Source organism: Trachemys scripta, chromosome 1, assembly GCF_013100865.1.
Source record: "Trachemys scripta elegans isolate TJP31775 chromosome 1, CAS_Tse_1.0, whole genome shotgun sequence".
Lineage (NCBI taxonomy): Eukaryota > Metazoa > Chordata > Testudines > Emydidae > Trachemys > Trachemys scripta.
This window is the reverse complement of record NC_048298.1, coordinates 181114538-181127608: the sequence shown is the minus strand read 5'-3', so window position 1 is coordinate 181127608 and position 13071 is coordinate 181114538. Positions and strand designations below refer to the sequence as shown.

At 44.1% G+C, this 13071-nt stretch overlaps 1 protein-coding gene across 4 annotated transcripts in view; it reads left to right on the top strand.

The window, feature by feature from the left end:
• Positions 1-13071, top strand: part of APP (amyloid beta precursor protein) — a 325530-nt gene that overhangs the window by 122248 nt on the left and 190211 nt on the right. For all 4 annotated transcript variants that reach the window (XM_034793108.1, XM_034793091.1, XM_034793084.1 and 1 more), the window contains exon 3: positions 12374-12503. In XM_034793108.1, the coding sequence (XP_034648999.1) occupies positions 12374-12503 (130 nt within the window). The remainder of the gene's footprint in view (positions 1-12373; positions 12504-13071) is intronic.

Sequence of the window (13071 nt, the reverse complement as noted above, 5' to 3'; positions counted from 1 at the left end):
GACAACACTACCGCCATGTTCTATATAAACATGCAGGGCGGGTCCCGGTCCTCTCCCCTCTGTCACGAGGCACTCCAATTATGGGACTTTTGTATAGCCCATGCAATCCACCTCATTGCAACGTATCTCCCGGGGATCCAAAACGGCTTAGCGGACCGCCTCAGCCGATCCTACCGAATGCACGAATGGGCGTTGAGGCGAGACGTCCTGCATTCAATCTTCCGGAGGTGGGGCTTTCCCCGGGTGGATCTTTTCGCCACCAAGGACAACAGTCAATGCCCTCAGTTCTGCTCATTTCAGAACCTCAGCCCGGGATCATTGGCAGATGCCTTCACGATTCCGTGGGGAGGGAGCCTGAGGTATGCCTTCCCTCCGTTCCCGCTCATACACAAGGTCCTCCTCAAGACCCGCAGGGACAGGGCGACAATTATACTCATCGCCCCGGTCTGGCCACGCCAGCATTGGTTCCCGACCCTGCTGGAATTGTCCATAGCCGACCCGATCACCCTCCCCCTCCATCACAACCTAGTCACACAAGACAAGGGTCGCCTGCTCCACCCGAACCTGTCATCGCTACATCTCACGGCGTGGTATCTCTCTGGCTGAACGATGCGGAACACAGGTGCTCTCACCAGGTTCAACAAATCCTACTTAGTAGTAGGAAGCCCTCCACAAGAGCGACCTACCTGACCAAATGGAAAAGGTTCTCCCACTGGTGCGAGCCTCAGCATATACAGCCTTTACAGGCCTCAGTTCCGTCGATCCTGGATTACTTACTGCACCTCAAGCATCAGGGGCTTGCGCCCGCCTCGATTAGAGTGCATTTAGCCGCCATTTCGGCTTTCCATCCAGGAGAGTCGGGAGTGTCAGTGTTCTCCAACCCCACAGTGGCCCAATTCCTCAAGGGGCTGGAGAGGGTGTTTCCCTACCCGCGCCCGCCTGTCCCTGCGTGGAGTCTGAACCTAGTCCTAACTAAGCTCATGGGACCCCCCCTTTGAACCCCTAGCCACTTGCTCCCTCATGAACCTCTCGTGGAAGGTGGCGTTTCTCGTGGCCATCACATCGGCCAGGAGGGTATCGGAATTGAAGGCCCTCACTTCAGAACCCCCTTATACAGTTTTTCATAAGGATAAGGTGCAACTGAGGCCACACCCCAAATTCCTCCCGAAAGTGGTATCGCAGTTTCACATGGGACAGGACATTTGTCTACCGGTGTTCTTCCCTAAACCCCATAGGGACCCTTATCACCGCAGCCTACATACCCTTGATGTTCGAAGGGCATTGGCGTTCTACCTGGAACGGACCAGGTCGTTCCGCAGAACACCTCAGCTGTTCATTGCCATTGCGGAACGTATGAAAGGCTTGCCTATCTCGACACAGTGCTTGTCGGCGTGGATTGTGCATTGTATACGCACATGTTATGAGCTCGCCAATGTTCCGGCCCCAGAGATCCGGGCCCACTCGACTAGGGCCCAAGCGTCCTCAATGGCCTTCTTGGCGCAGGTCCCTATCCAGGAGATCTGTAAAGCGGCCACGTGGTCGTCCGTGCATACGTTCACAGCCCACTACGCGATCCACCATCAGACCAGAGAGGACGTGATGGTTGGACGGGCTGTGCTACAGTCAGTTGTACCTTGACTCCTACCCACCTCCAATGGTAAGCTTGGGAATCACCTAATGTGTAATGGACGTGAACAATCACTCGAAGAAGAAAGAACGGTTACTTACCTTCTGTAACTGTTGTTCTTCGAGATGTGGTGTTCACGTCCATTACACTTCCCACCCTCCTTCCCCTTTGTCGGAGTCTCCGGCAAGAAGGAACCGGAGGGGTCGGGTCGGCAGGGATATATATACCCTGGAGCGGGGCGCCGCTCTGACGGGAAGGAGGGGGCCCTGCTGGCCCAACGGGAGCCGCTAAGGGAAAAAGTTTCTGACGTCCGTGCACGCGGCATGCGTACACCTAATGTGTAATGGACGTGAACAACACATCTCGAAGAACAACAGTTACAGAAGGTAAGTAACCGTTCTTTCTTCTAGCTATGAGCTTAGTCCCATTTAACTATCTGTACATTTCTCATCAGCAAAATAGCTCTTAACTATTCCATCCTGGTAAAACACCTTATTATTATTATTTTTTTAAAGTATCAGGACCTTGATTCTGGATGTACAGAAAAACATACGTCATTCTTCAAACCAAGAGAGAGAAAAATGATTAGACATAAAGTATTTTTATTCAAAGTACAGATATGCTTACAGTGCATATTCTCAATCTCAGGTGAACTAAGCAGTATTAATTAGGGCTGCCAAGCGATTAAAAAAATTAATCATGATTAATCACACTGTTAATAATGGAATACCATTTATTTAAATATTTTTGGATGTTTTCTACATTTTCAAATATATTAATTTCAATTACAGCACAGAATACAAATTCTACAGTGCTCACTTTCTATTTATTTTTTAATATAAATATTTGCGCTGTAAAAAAACAAAAGAAATAGTATATTTCAAGTCACCTAATACAAGTACTCTAGTGCAATCTCTTTATCATATAAGTTGAACTTACAAATGTCGAATTAGGTACAAAAAATAACTACATTAAAAAATAAAACAATGTAAAACTTTAGAGCCTATAGGTCCACTTAATCCTATCTCAGCCAGTCGCTCAGACAAACAAGTTTGGTTACATTTGTAGAACTTTATTTTAAACTGTATTGAAATGCATATTGTTTGCTTGCACCCAGTTTACCAAGTGATCCAGATTGTTCTGTATCCATGACCTGTCATTTTAATTATTTAGCCACCTTATGTCATCTGCAAACTTTATCAGTGATTTTGTTTTCTTCCACATTATTGATTTAAAAAAATGAATATATAGTGTGCTATGAAGTGCCACAAATTTGATTAGAATACTGTAGCACAGATCAGTGAACAAGAGGTAGGGGCTTATAATAATCCTGTAAGTAATGCAGATTTCTGGTTTTTTTTTAAAAAAAAATTGTTTTCAGAAAACATTTTTTCCCCTGCAAATCAAATATTTTTTATCAAAAACAGTTCATGAAAACCAAAAATTTTCCAGTTTCAGTTTTTTATTTTTTTTAAAAAAGGGGGGGGGCAGTTTTTCATGGGGAAATTTAGGAGAAAAAAATTCCTTTTAAATATAAGTGTTTACTTATAATTTTTCCCCCTGAATAGTTCTGCTGAAACCACTGAGGATTACTTGTGTGGCGTGTGCAAGATTTGTTCCTGTGTACAAAAGAGACATGCATTTATTTGTTTTACTCTGGCCCCAAATATTTGACATCTATGCAATTACTCTTAGCAAAATAATGTTAAACACAAGCATAGATGTCAAACAATTGGGGCCTATATGACCAAATGTCACCAGGCTTATATTATTTACAGCTGAATTTATCTGGATACAAATTGCATTAAATAGAATGAAGTTTAAAAAATAAATACCAAGATTAAAGAAAACTTGCACATCGATAGTTTAGTTTGTCAGCTTTTGATTGCCTAAATGTCTTTTATGTCTTTGCTTAACTTTTATTCTTAGTGTATTTAAATGTTGTTTTGCTGTACAGTAATTCAGGGGATTGAGAGCATTTAGAGCTATGTCTTTTGTTTACCTGCTGCGTCCACAGGTTTGGCCGATCGCGGCTCCTGGCCAATGGGGGCTGCAGGAAGCGGCCCGGGCCAAGGGACGTGCTGGCCGCCCTTCCTGCAGCCCCCATTGATCTGGAGCAGCAAACCACGGCCAGTGGGAAGCCACGATCGACCCAATCTGCAGATGCGGCAGGTAAACAAACCGGCCTGACCCGCCAGGGGCTTTCCCTGAACAAGCAGCAGCCCTAGTTTGAGAACCACTGGACTAGTCCATGGTATTTGGTTCAGTAAAAAGTATATTGCCAACAGCTTAAACAGGCCATATCTGTGCTGAAACTAGTTCAACCATCTTTCCTCTTATTCATGAGGTCCATGGATCCATGATACTGGGTACTCTGTTCTATGCAGCCTGGGAGGCAGATCTTACCGGTCAATCAGAGACGGGGAGGTGAGGCTCCGCCTCTAACAAAAGGCCAGCTTTCATCTGCCTCTCCAGCTGCAGGCAGACAGAACAGCTTCTCTCTGCTGCAGAGCAAATTTGAAGAAGCCTTAAAATCTGCAGGCTGTCGGGGTCTGCCTTTATTGGCAGAGAGGATTCCCTTTCTCCTCAGCCTCTGGGACTGTCTGTACCCTGCTCATCATCCATGTGGAGCGCTGTGTGGCAGAGACTGCTAAGGCTACATCTGCACTGTGAGCGAGGGGTGCAATTCCCAGCTCGCATAGACATACTCATGCTAGCTCTCATGTGAGCTAGCATGCTAAAAATAAGCTGCAGTAGTGCACGCTAATGGCCCCAAGTACATACCGACGAGATTTGGGTGGGTTTGTACTCAGCGTGGCTAGCACAGTGCTACGGCTGCCCATGCTACTGCAGCTACTACTATTTTTAGTGTGCTAGCTCAGATGAGAGCCATCACGCGTATGTTTACACGAGCTGGGAATCGCACCCCTAGCATATAGTGTCGATGTAGCCAAAGAAAGGGAAAGCCAGTGCTCAGGCATGGACTGGGTTTCCAGCAGCCTCCCTCCCCGAGCAGGAGAGTTTCCAGGGAGCATTGGCAGTACCTCAGCAGCAAAATTCCCCAGGGCCTGGCACATGGTATGGCAGCAGCCCCAGGAGTAGCAAGTGATGGCTCCCTACCCACCCCTAATTCCCTCATACATAGGGGGTGAATGTAGGTTGAAGCACAATATCAAAGGGCCAGAGAAACTTCCCACCTTGCCAATGGACCCTTGGCTCACTGCCACGACTGAATGTGAAGCACCTGCCCAGCCCCTCTCTTGTACTTCTGCAGTGGCAGGGAGCTATTGACAGCGATCCAGAGACTGAACAGGGAGGAGAGTCTGGTAAGGGGCCATTGGGCCCATCCCCTCCTGCTGTACAGCAAGCCCCATTTCGGCCCCGCGGTGATTCAGGGCTGCGCCCTACCAGCACTGTTTCCCAGTGCAGCAAACAGGCCAAAGACTCGCCGTTGAATGTCCAGGTTTGGAGCCTGGTTCCCCTGGGGTGGAGTTGACCTATCTCCAGGCCAGGTCCAGGAATTTCCTTTAAAGTGAGGGATACAGGGGAGCCTCCTTCTGGAGCCATTTCAGCACAAACCTCCAGTCAGAACCTCCACATTTTCAGGGCCAGACACCTGATCAAAAGAATAACCAATCACATGGTTCTCTCCCCCAGCCCTCCTGGACTATCATTCTGAAATTCCTCTCTCCTGAGCAGGAGGATCAAAGGAAGGCATAAGAAAAGAAGTCTTTCAAATGTTCAGACTTCTCTAGTTGTCCCAACATAAGGAAAAAAATAAAAGCTCTCAGCCCCCTTCATCTTCTGAAGAGTCTGATTCAAGGGATTCCACTAGGAGGTGCTCTAAAAGTCAGAGTGAAATCTGTTTTCCCTCAAGCTGCATAAATCTGCAGAGTGCTGCAGGGCAGATATCCACAGCACCTCATTCCCCCGCTCATCTTCATGGCATGCAGCATGGGATATAATCCATCAGCATCTGTGTCCCCTGGTCACCTTCATGGAGTGCAGCATGTGAAATCAATGCTGGAAAGACCAGGCCACAGACAAGTGTTGTTTCCTCTTGACATGCACACACAATCTCACAAAAGAAATTCTCCCTGCTTAGAGGAGGAAGACCAACACTCCAAATCAGAGCTAAAGACTCACATAATAAAATATTTTAAAAAAGAGAAAAAAAACAGAAAATAGATTTTAAGGCAAAAGAGTACTAAGTATTCTGAGTTATAAGGTATGCAGATGCCTTAGAGAAGCTGTAGTTATACTCCTCATAAACCCCGTGAGTGTGTAATAGCGTGATAAGGATTTTTCTGCCACACCTAAAAGACTCTGAAAGTATCGGGGCTGTCCTCCTCAGCTGCCACTATGGGTCGCCATATCATAACTATTGGGCTGTCATTCCCAATTCCCCCTAATCTCCCCTCATCCCCCTGGTTACTTTCAGATGCAACGCTAGTGTGGATGAACGGTATTGTGAGGATGTTCTCTTTCAGCCTGTAAATAAATAAATTTCCGTAGTCTAAGGAAGAGTTAGGGTATGCAGACTACCCATCTCATTCTAGATCTGTGAATTAGAGCAACTGAACCTGTCCCTCCCTTTCAGACAAAACAAGGCCACAGAGCAGCTCTTGACATAGTTATCTCAACAGATCCATGAAGAAATCAAAATTCATGATGGAGGTCTTATAATCCACACTAGCTGCCATGAACAGAGGGACTGCAGGACATCAATAGATTTGAAGGATACCTATCTTCATATCCTAATTCGACAGTCTCATAGATGTGTCCTAACTGTCTTTTGAGAGCACAGTGTTACCAACACAAGTTCTTTCCCTTTGATTTATCAACAGTGCTGCAAGAGTTTATGAAAATGCTGGTAGTGTTAGTAGCAGCTCAGGAAAGAGTCTGTGTCACCCCTGTTTTGGTGACTTCCTTATCCAAGCCTCATCCAGAGTCAGTCATAGACTGTACCATCAAAGCAATAAGTATGCTGCAGAGCCACAGTTTTGTGAGAGCTGTTTAAAAATCTCAATGTATTTCCAGTGTCATGTCCTCTACAGAACACCTTATTGCAAGGAAGTCAGGAGAAGCTAAGAAAACTTATCAAAACAGTCAACCTGTTCATGTACTTCTCTCTTCTGCATTCAGTGGTCTCCCATGTGGACATTCTTACGCCTTGTCTACACTACGCAGTTTTGTCAGCACAAGGCAAGAACTCAGGGCAATCCAATATGACCTCAAGGCTTTGCTTCTGTATCTGGACTTGCCTCATACTGATCACGACTGACAACACTTCAGCCATGTCGTACATCAGCAGAAAGAGAGGAACATGGTTTACAGTTTTTCAAAGAGAAGCTGACCTCGTGATGACTTGGGCAAAGGAGACACTACAGACAAGTCGCTCCCTTCACCTCCAAAGGAAAACTGAATGTTGTGGCTAACTGGCTCAGCAGGCAAAAGTTAGATCATTCAGAATGGGAACTACACCCAGAGGTGTTTCATTGCCTGATAAAAGAGAGATCTGTTTGCCTCCCACCTGAATTACAGAGTATCAGTCTATTCCACTTGCTGGTGGAATCCCAGAGCCAAGACGACAAAGCCTGTTGCAGAGATGGCCAGAAGGGACTTTTATGTGCCTCCCTTCCCTTTCCTTTACACATCAGGATACTACAAAAGATCAGGAGAGAAGCAGCACTGGTAGTTATGGTAGCCCAGTTCTGGTCAGGAGTCCTCAGTTATCTGACCTCCTTGGCGTGGTCCCAAGACCTCTCATCCAGAAGGGATATGATGATATAAGGGCCAATTATGCATCAGAATCCAGACAATCTAAGCCTAGCTGCCTGGTTCTTGAATAGAGCCTCTTAAGCCAAGTTTATTCAAAGAGGTAATATCCACGATTTTAGTTACCAGAAATAAATCTACTAACTCAGTGTATTCAGGGGCCTGGGGCTCAACCCCCACATCTGCTTCAGTACCACAGTGTCTCAAATTTCTTTAAGATAGACTCAGGCGCTATGCCTGACCCTTTTTTCTTTTTTAAGGAGAGCAGCATCTCTTCTACATCCTCCTGTAATGCATCAAGTTATTTTACGTGATCTTACCTAGTTCTAATTGCCATTACGGGCCCTCCATTTGAACTACTCGCGAAGGTGCCTCATTATTTTCTAATCATTAAAATGTTGTTTTTGATAGCAATCTTGTCTGTTCTCAGGGTGTCTGAGTTGTGAGCTCTTTTCCTGGAACTGCATTATTGCATGTTTCATAAGGCCAAAACGGTAGTCAGAACTGATCAGTCTTCATACTAAAAGATTAACTGCAGGCTCCATAAAGCACAGGAGGTTGTTCTTCTATCCTCCTGTCCAGCTCCATTTTGCTGCAAAGAGAAATTGTGGCATACTTTGGATGTCTGCAGAGCTCTCCAAGTATATATTTACCACACAGCTCAGGTCAGAAAGACACATGCTTTGTGCTTTATTATCCAGTGTCAAAGGGAAAGAAGGCTTCAAAATCCTCCGCTTCCAGGTGTCCAAATTATTTTCATCTCAGAAGCGCACAAGTCAAAAAAAGTGAAACTCAGTCTTCCAGAATCAGAGCTCACTCCGTTTGAACTGTAGCAGCTTCATGGGCAGAAAGATCATACACAAAAGAAAATCAGTAAAGCAGCTACCTGGTCATCTGTTCGTACCACCTTCAAATTCTGCAAGCTGGACATCAAGCATCTAGTGCTGCCTTTAGTAGATGGGTGCTCCTTGCTATAGTATCCCAGGCTAGGTCTACACTGGGCGGGGGGATCGATTTAAGATATGCAAATTCAGCTACGCGAATAGCGTAGCTGAATTGGACGTATCCAAGCCGACTTACCCCACTGTGAGGACAGCGGCAAATCGACTGCCACAGCTCCCCCGTCAACGGCTCTTACTCCTACCTGCGCTGGTGGAGTATGTGCGTCGATTCGGGGATTGATTGTCGCGTCCCGACGAGACGTGATAATTTGATCCCCGAGAGATCGATTTCTACCTGCCGATCCAGGCGGGTAGTGAGGACAAGCCACCAATAACTATTAATAAAGATTATCCTCTTTCATGTCTGTAAATAACTCTAAATAGTTCTTGCCTTGAATGGATGCTGGTATAAAAATCCTGATGTCATGGATCTGTGGACCTCATTACGAATAAGAATAGGAAAATTTATCCGGGGCTCACCTGCAAATTTCCTTTCTTGGAGTAATGCGGTCCACAGATCCAAGCCACCTGAATGGGCTGTCAGTTGGAAAAAGATACTGAATTCTTAATTGGCACTCAAAGTTTTTTGTTAGATGAATACCTTGATCTGCAGGAGGATTGTTCTATTTAATCCTATTACTTAAGTTTCCTTACTGATAGAGTGCTTAGTGTTTCCCAGGAAGTGTCTCAAGTCATGGTTGGAGCTGCACCTTGACTGCTTCTGATTGACAGGTTTGGTTTGCCTCCATGGCTGCATAGAGTAGAGTACCCAGTGTCCTGGATCTGTGGACCTAATTTATTTCAAGAAAGGAAATTTTCAGATAAAACATGGATAAATTATCCTATTTTATCTTAATCTGTGTCTTGCTACTACTGTTTTAACCAGGCCTCACATCAATAGTTAATTTTAATCATCAGGAAGGCACCTTAGTATATGGTTAACTTTAAACATGTGCTTACATGTTGTCCTGGATAGAAAAGATTTCCTGAATTGGAGTCCTGAAGTCTACATACACTTTTGTCAGTGATTTCAGGATCTTTCTCTCTTTCTCTTTATTTCTTTCTCTTCCAACAAAAACACTTTAAAACTTGACATTTTGTAAATGTTAGTGTTTGTTTTTTTTTAATGTACGTATGTACAGTAGCCACATTTCCATTATGGGTTTGACTTATTCAGTGAACTATATCAGAAAAATTCTGCAGTGAGAACATTTCAGTGACACTGCATCATGTCTCAGTCTTATGACCAAGGTATTGTTAATGACGCCATCTGAAATTCAGTTTAAGCTGTCTATATTTGGAGTGGTAAACTTTTGTCCGCTCAAATATTGCCTTTAGTCAACACAGCAAACCAAATTCTTCTGTTGTACCTCTCCCATAGCTCCCTAAACAGCCTGTGTGCTTTTGAGTAGTAGTGTTTACACAACAGTGGCAGCTTGAAACTTACCAGCTTCATGGAATCCCAATTAATGCATTTTGGTACTGCTGTGACAGAACAGGAACATAAGCATGATTGTGCACTCACCTATCGGGGAAAGGAAGTGAGGAGGACTGAAGGGAAGACACACCAGGTTTCAGGGGGTGAAAAGAAGTTTTTTATTTCATTCATAATATTGTCAACTTGATTAAAATTCAGTACTTGCACACTTAAGGAGATAGAGCAGCAGATTCTGTTGCATTCACTTTATGCAGATGTTTAATAACTGAATATGGAAATTTTAGTACATTTACAGTGTAAATAGTAAACACTTAAACTTATCTGCTACAGAACAGATACAAGTAAGTGGAACAAAGCCAAGGTCTCACAAATACAGAAATATTGGTAGTAAACTCCACAGCAACATTGTCCATATAGACCCATATTCTTCGCATTTCTTGCTTTGCTTCATATAAATAATGGTCCTAGAAATTGGAGTCAAAAATCCCAAATCCTGTCCCTTTTACTATTAAAAGAAATACATCTGATCCAATGTAAAAGAGAAACTGTTCCATATAATATTGGAAATACCGTGATTCCGTCATGGAGATAATATGCAGTCATGGATTTTTTTTCTCTTCCCTTTTTATAGTAGTAATTAATGCAATGCCGTATGCCATGTGATATATAGGATCTTATTCACCCTGTCAGATATGAATGTTCTGCATAACATGCTAATCTTTCAGACTTGAATAAATATCTCCTTCCGAAATTGATCATTTTCTATTGCAAGAGAAAGTAATTGTCCTGGGTTTACATGTAACAAATTTAGATGTAATTTATAATGTGTTTTAAACATACAGTCCAGGATGTGGCTGTACAGTATTTCAATTACAATCGCCTTCAATTGACCATTAGAAGAGAACTGCCCATTCCCATAATCCTATGTTTGATGTTTATACTGCATCCTACGCGTCCCTTCCACTATACATGTGCTACCCCCACATTGCTTGAATTCAAGTAGTGTTAATCGCAGAGCAGCCTAAAAGAGCACAAAAATGTATTGCTACTTATCATTGCCATTTAAATGTTGTGCTTTTAAATTTCAACTTTAATTAAAGATACAGTTCTGACTTTGCTACACCCACGTGTTTCATTTTATCTTAATTAGATTGTAAGCTGTTTGGGCAGGGATCATCTCTTACTCAGTTTGTACAGTGCTGACCAAGATGGGGCCTTGCTCCTGATTGGGTCTCTATGTGCTACCAGAATGCAAGTAATACAAATGATAATTAAACTTAGTATCAATCAGGTGTCTTTAAAACTCCACCCATCATACAAAGGGTTTCCTACTCTGCAAGTTGTATTCCATTCAATACACTGAGTTCCTAACTACAGAAAAAACAAAACAAAAACCTCCCTTTATGGAAGACAGAATGTTAAGACTCCAGAACTGTATGCTCTTTCAAGTATCTTAATGCACAGCAGTTACAATGAGTTGAGGATAGGTTGGAATAGTTGATGAGATGAGAAGTAAAGGGAAGTTAGTACCACAGTAAATTCCATGTGAGGACCTGGTTGACGGATTACTGATTGTAGGCAGCATTAGAGATGAGTTTTCGCTTCCTTTCAAAAGAAGGGATGGAGAAACTAGATTATCGGGAGGTGAGTAGACTGTTCCATATAGCTGGTAAGCAGTGAAGAATTGACACCTGGCAAAGGAGAGCAGCCGGGGCCAGAAATGAGAGAGGAAAAGGGGGAGAGTGTGTATAGGATTGAGGGAGAAATGAGATCGCAGAAGGGGATGGATTGGGATCATGGCAATGACCCTAATTGAGTAGTTCCTTTTAGGGCTGGAATGGCATGACTATCAGCCCATGTGTGGGTGCAGTAGTATACTGCAGTGTTTGGAACAGACTGGATTTTGAGATGAGCAATTTAAGAAAGTCAGAAAGGAGGGAACAGCAATAATCTAAGCATGCAAATGAATAAGTGATTCAGCAAACTGTCAGTGTGGAGGCAGATGAGGGCTGTATTGGGAAAGTGATAGCTGACATTCAGAAATAGACTTTCCAAATGCAACAATGTTTGGGGAAAAGAGGGCTCCGAGTTTAGGATGAGGCTATGATTAGACTTGGGAAAAGAGGGGAAGTTCAGAGTCTTGAGAGGAGATTGATGGACTGGTCATGCAGTAGGGAACACTGTAACTAAACAGAAAGATGTCCCTTTTGGTGACACTCAGCTGAAGAAAATTAAGCCAAACAGGGATTGATATGTTCAGTTCAAGTGGACATGGAGTCAGGGGTGGGGAGTCAGTCATTTAAGGTTTTAAAAGAGACAGTTGGGTGTCACCACATTCACAATCATAGTTGATAATTATTGGTTATTGTTTTCTTAATGGAGTATAGCTTCTACTTGGGTGAATCATATAACAATATAAATTCATTGTATGAAATAGAACCGATGAATGATAGTTACATAATATACAACAGATGGGGGAAGGCGTGATATTTAACATCACTCTGTGATATCGGTGTCAACACTATTTAATAACACAGTAAAAATGCCTTTGATTGATAACATTTGTTCTCTTTGTATTTTGAACATTAGGTTTATCCTGAATTGCAAATTACCAATGTTGTGGAAGCCAACCAGCCTGTGACAATCCAAAACTGGTGCAAGAGGGGACGGAAGCAGTGCAAGAGTCACCCTCACATTGTGGTTCCCTACAGGTGCTTGGGTGAGTTGTGTAGACTTTTAAATCTGCAATTCTGTTTTCTCTCTACATGTATCTGTTCATTTAAAACTGTCTCCTCCTTGGGAAGGGAGGACGACTATGTAATTTTCTCACACCTTCATATTTCTCCTAGCGAGTATTGTCCATTTCAACAGTCCTTTAGACCAGGGGTTCTCACCCTTTTTCTTACTGAGGCCCCCCTCAACATGCTGTAAAAACTCCAGGGCTCAGCGGGACTCGGGGCTGTGTGTTGGGGGGGAGGATGGGGGAGCCTTGGGCATAGGCATAGTTTGATTTCTTTTCCCGCGTGGTTTCCCGCTCCAGCCCTGGGCCACTCCTGGCTTTGGGTGGTGACCAGCTTCAGCCCCGCGCTGCTCCTGGCTTCGCTGGGGGTTGGGGGGACAGCTTCAGCCCCTCAGGGGGGCACCAGGGATCTCAGCTTCAGCCCTATGGAGGCGCCAGGGCACTAGGTTGAAGTTGCGGGGTCCCGTTAATGCCCTAAAAGGGCTCAGCGTTCGCAGCCCCCCAGTTGAGAACCACTGCGTTAGACAATTAGGATCTGTGGGGCTAT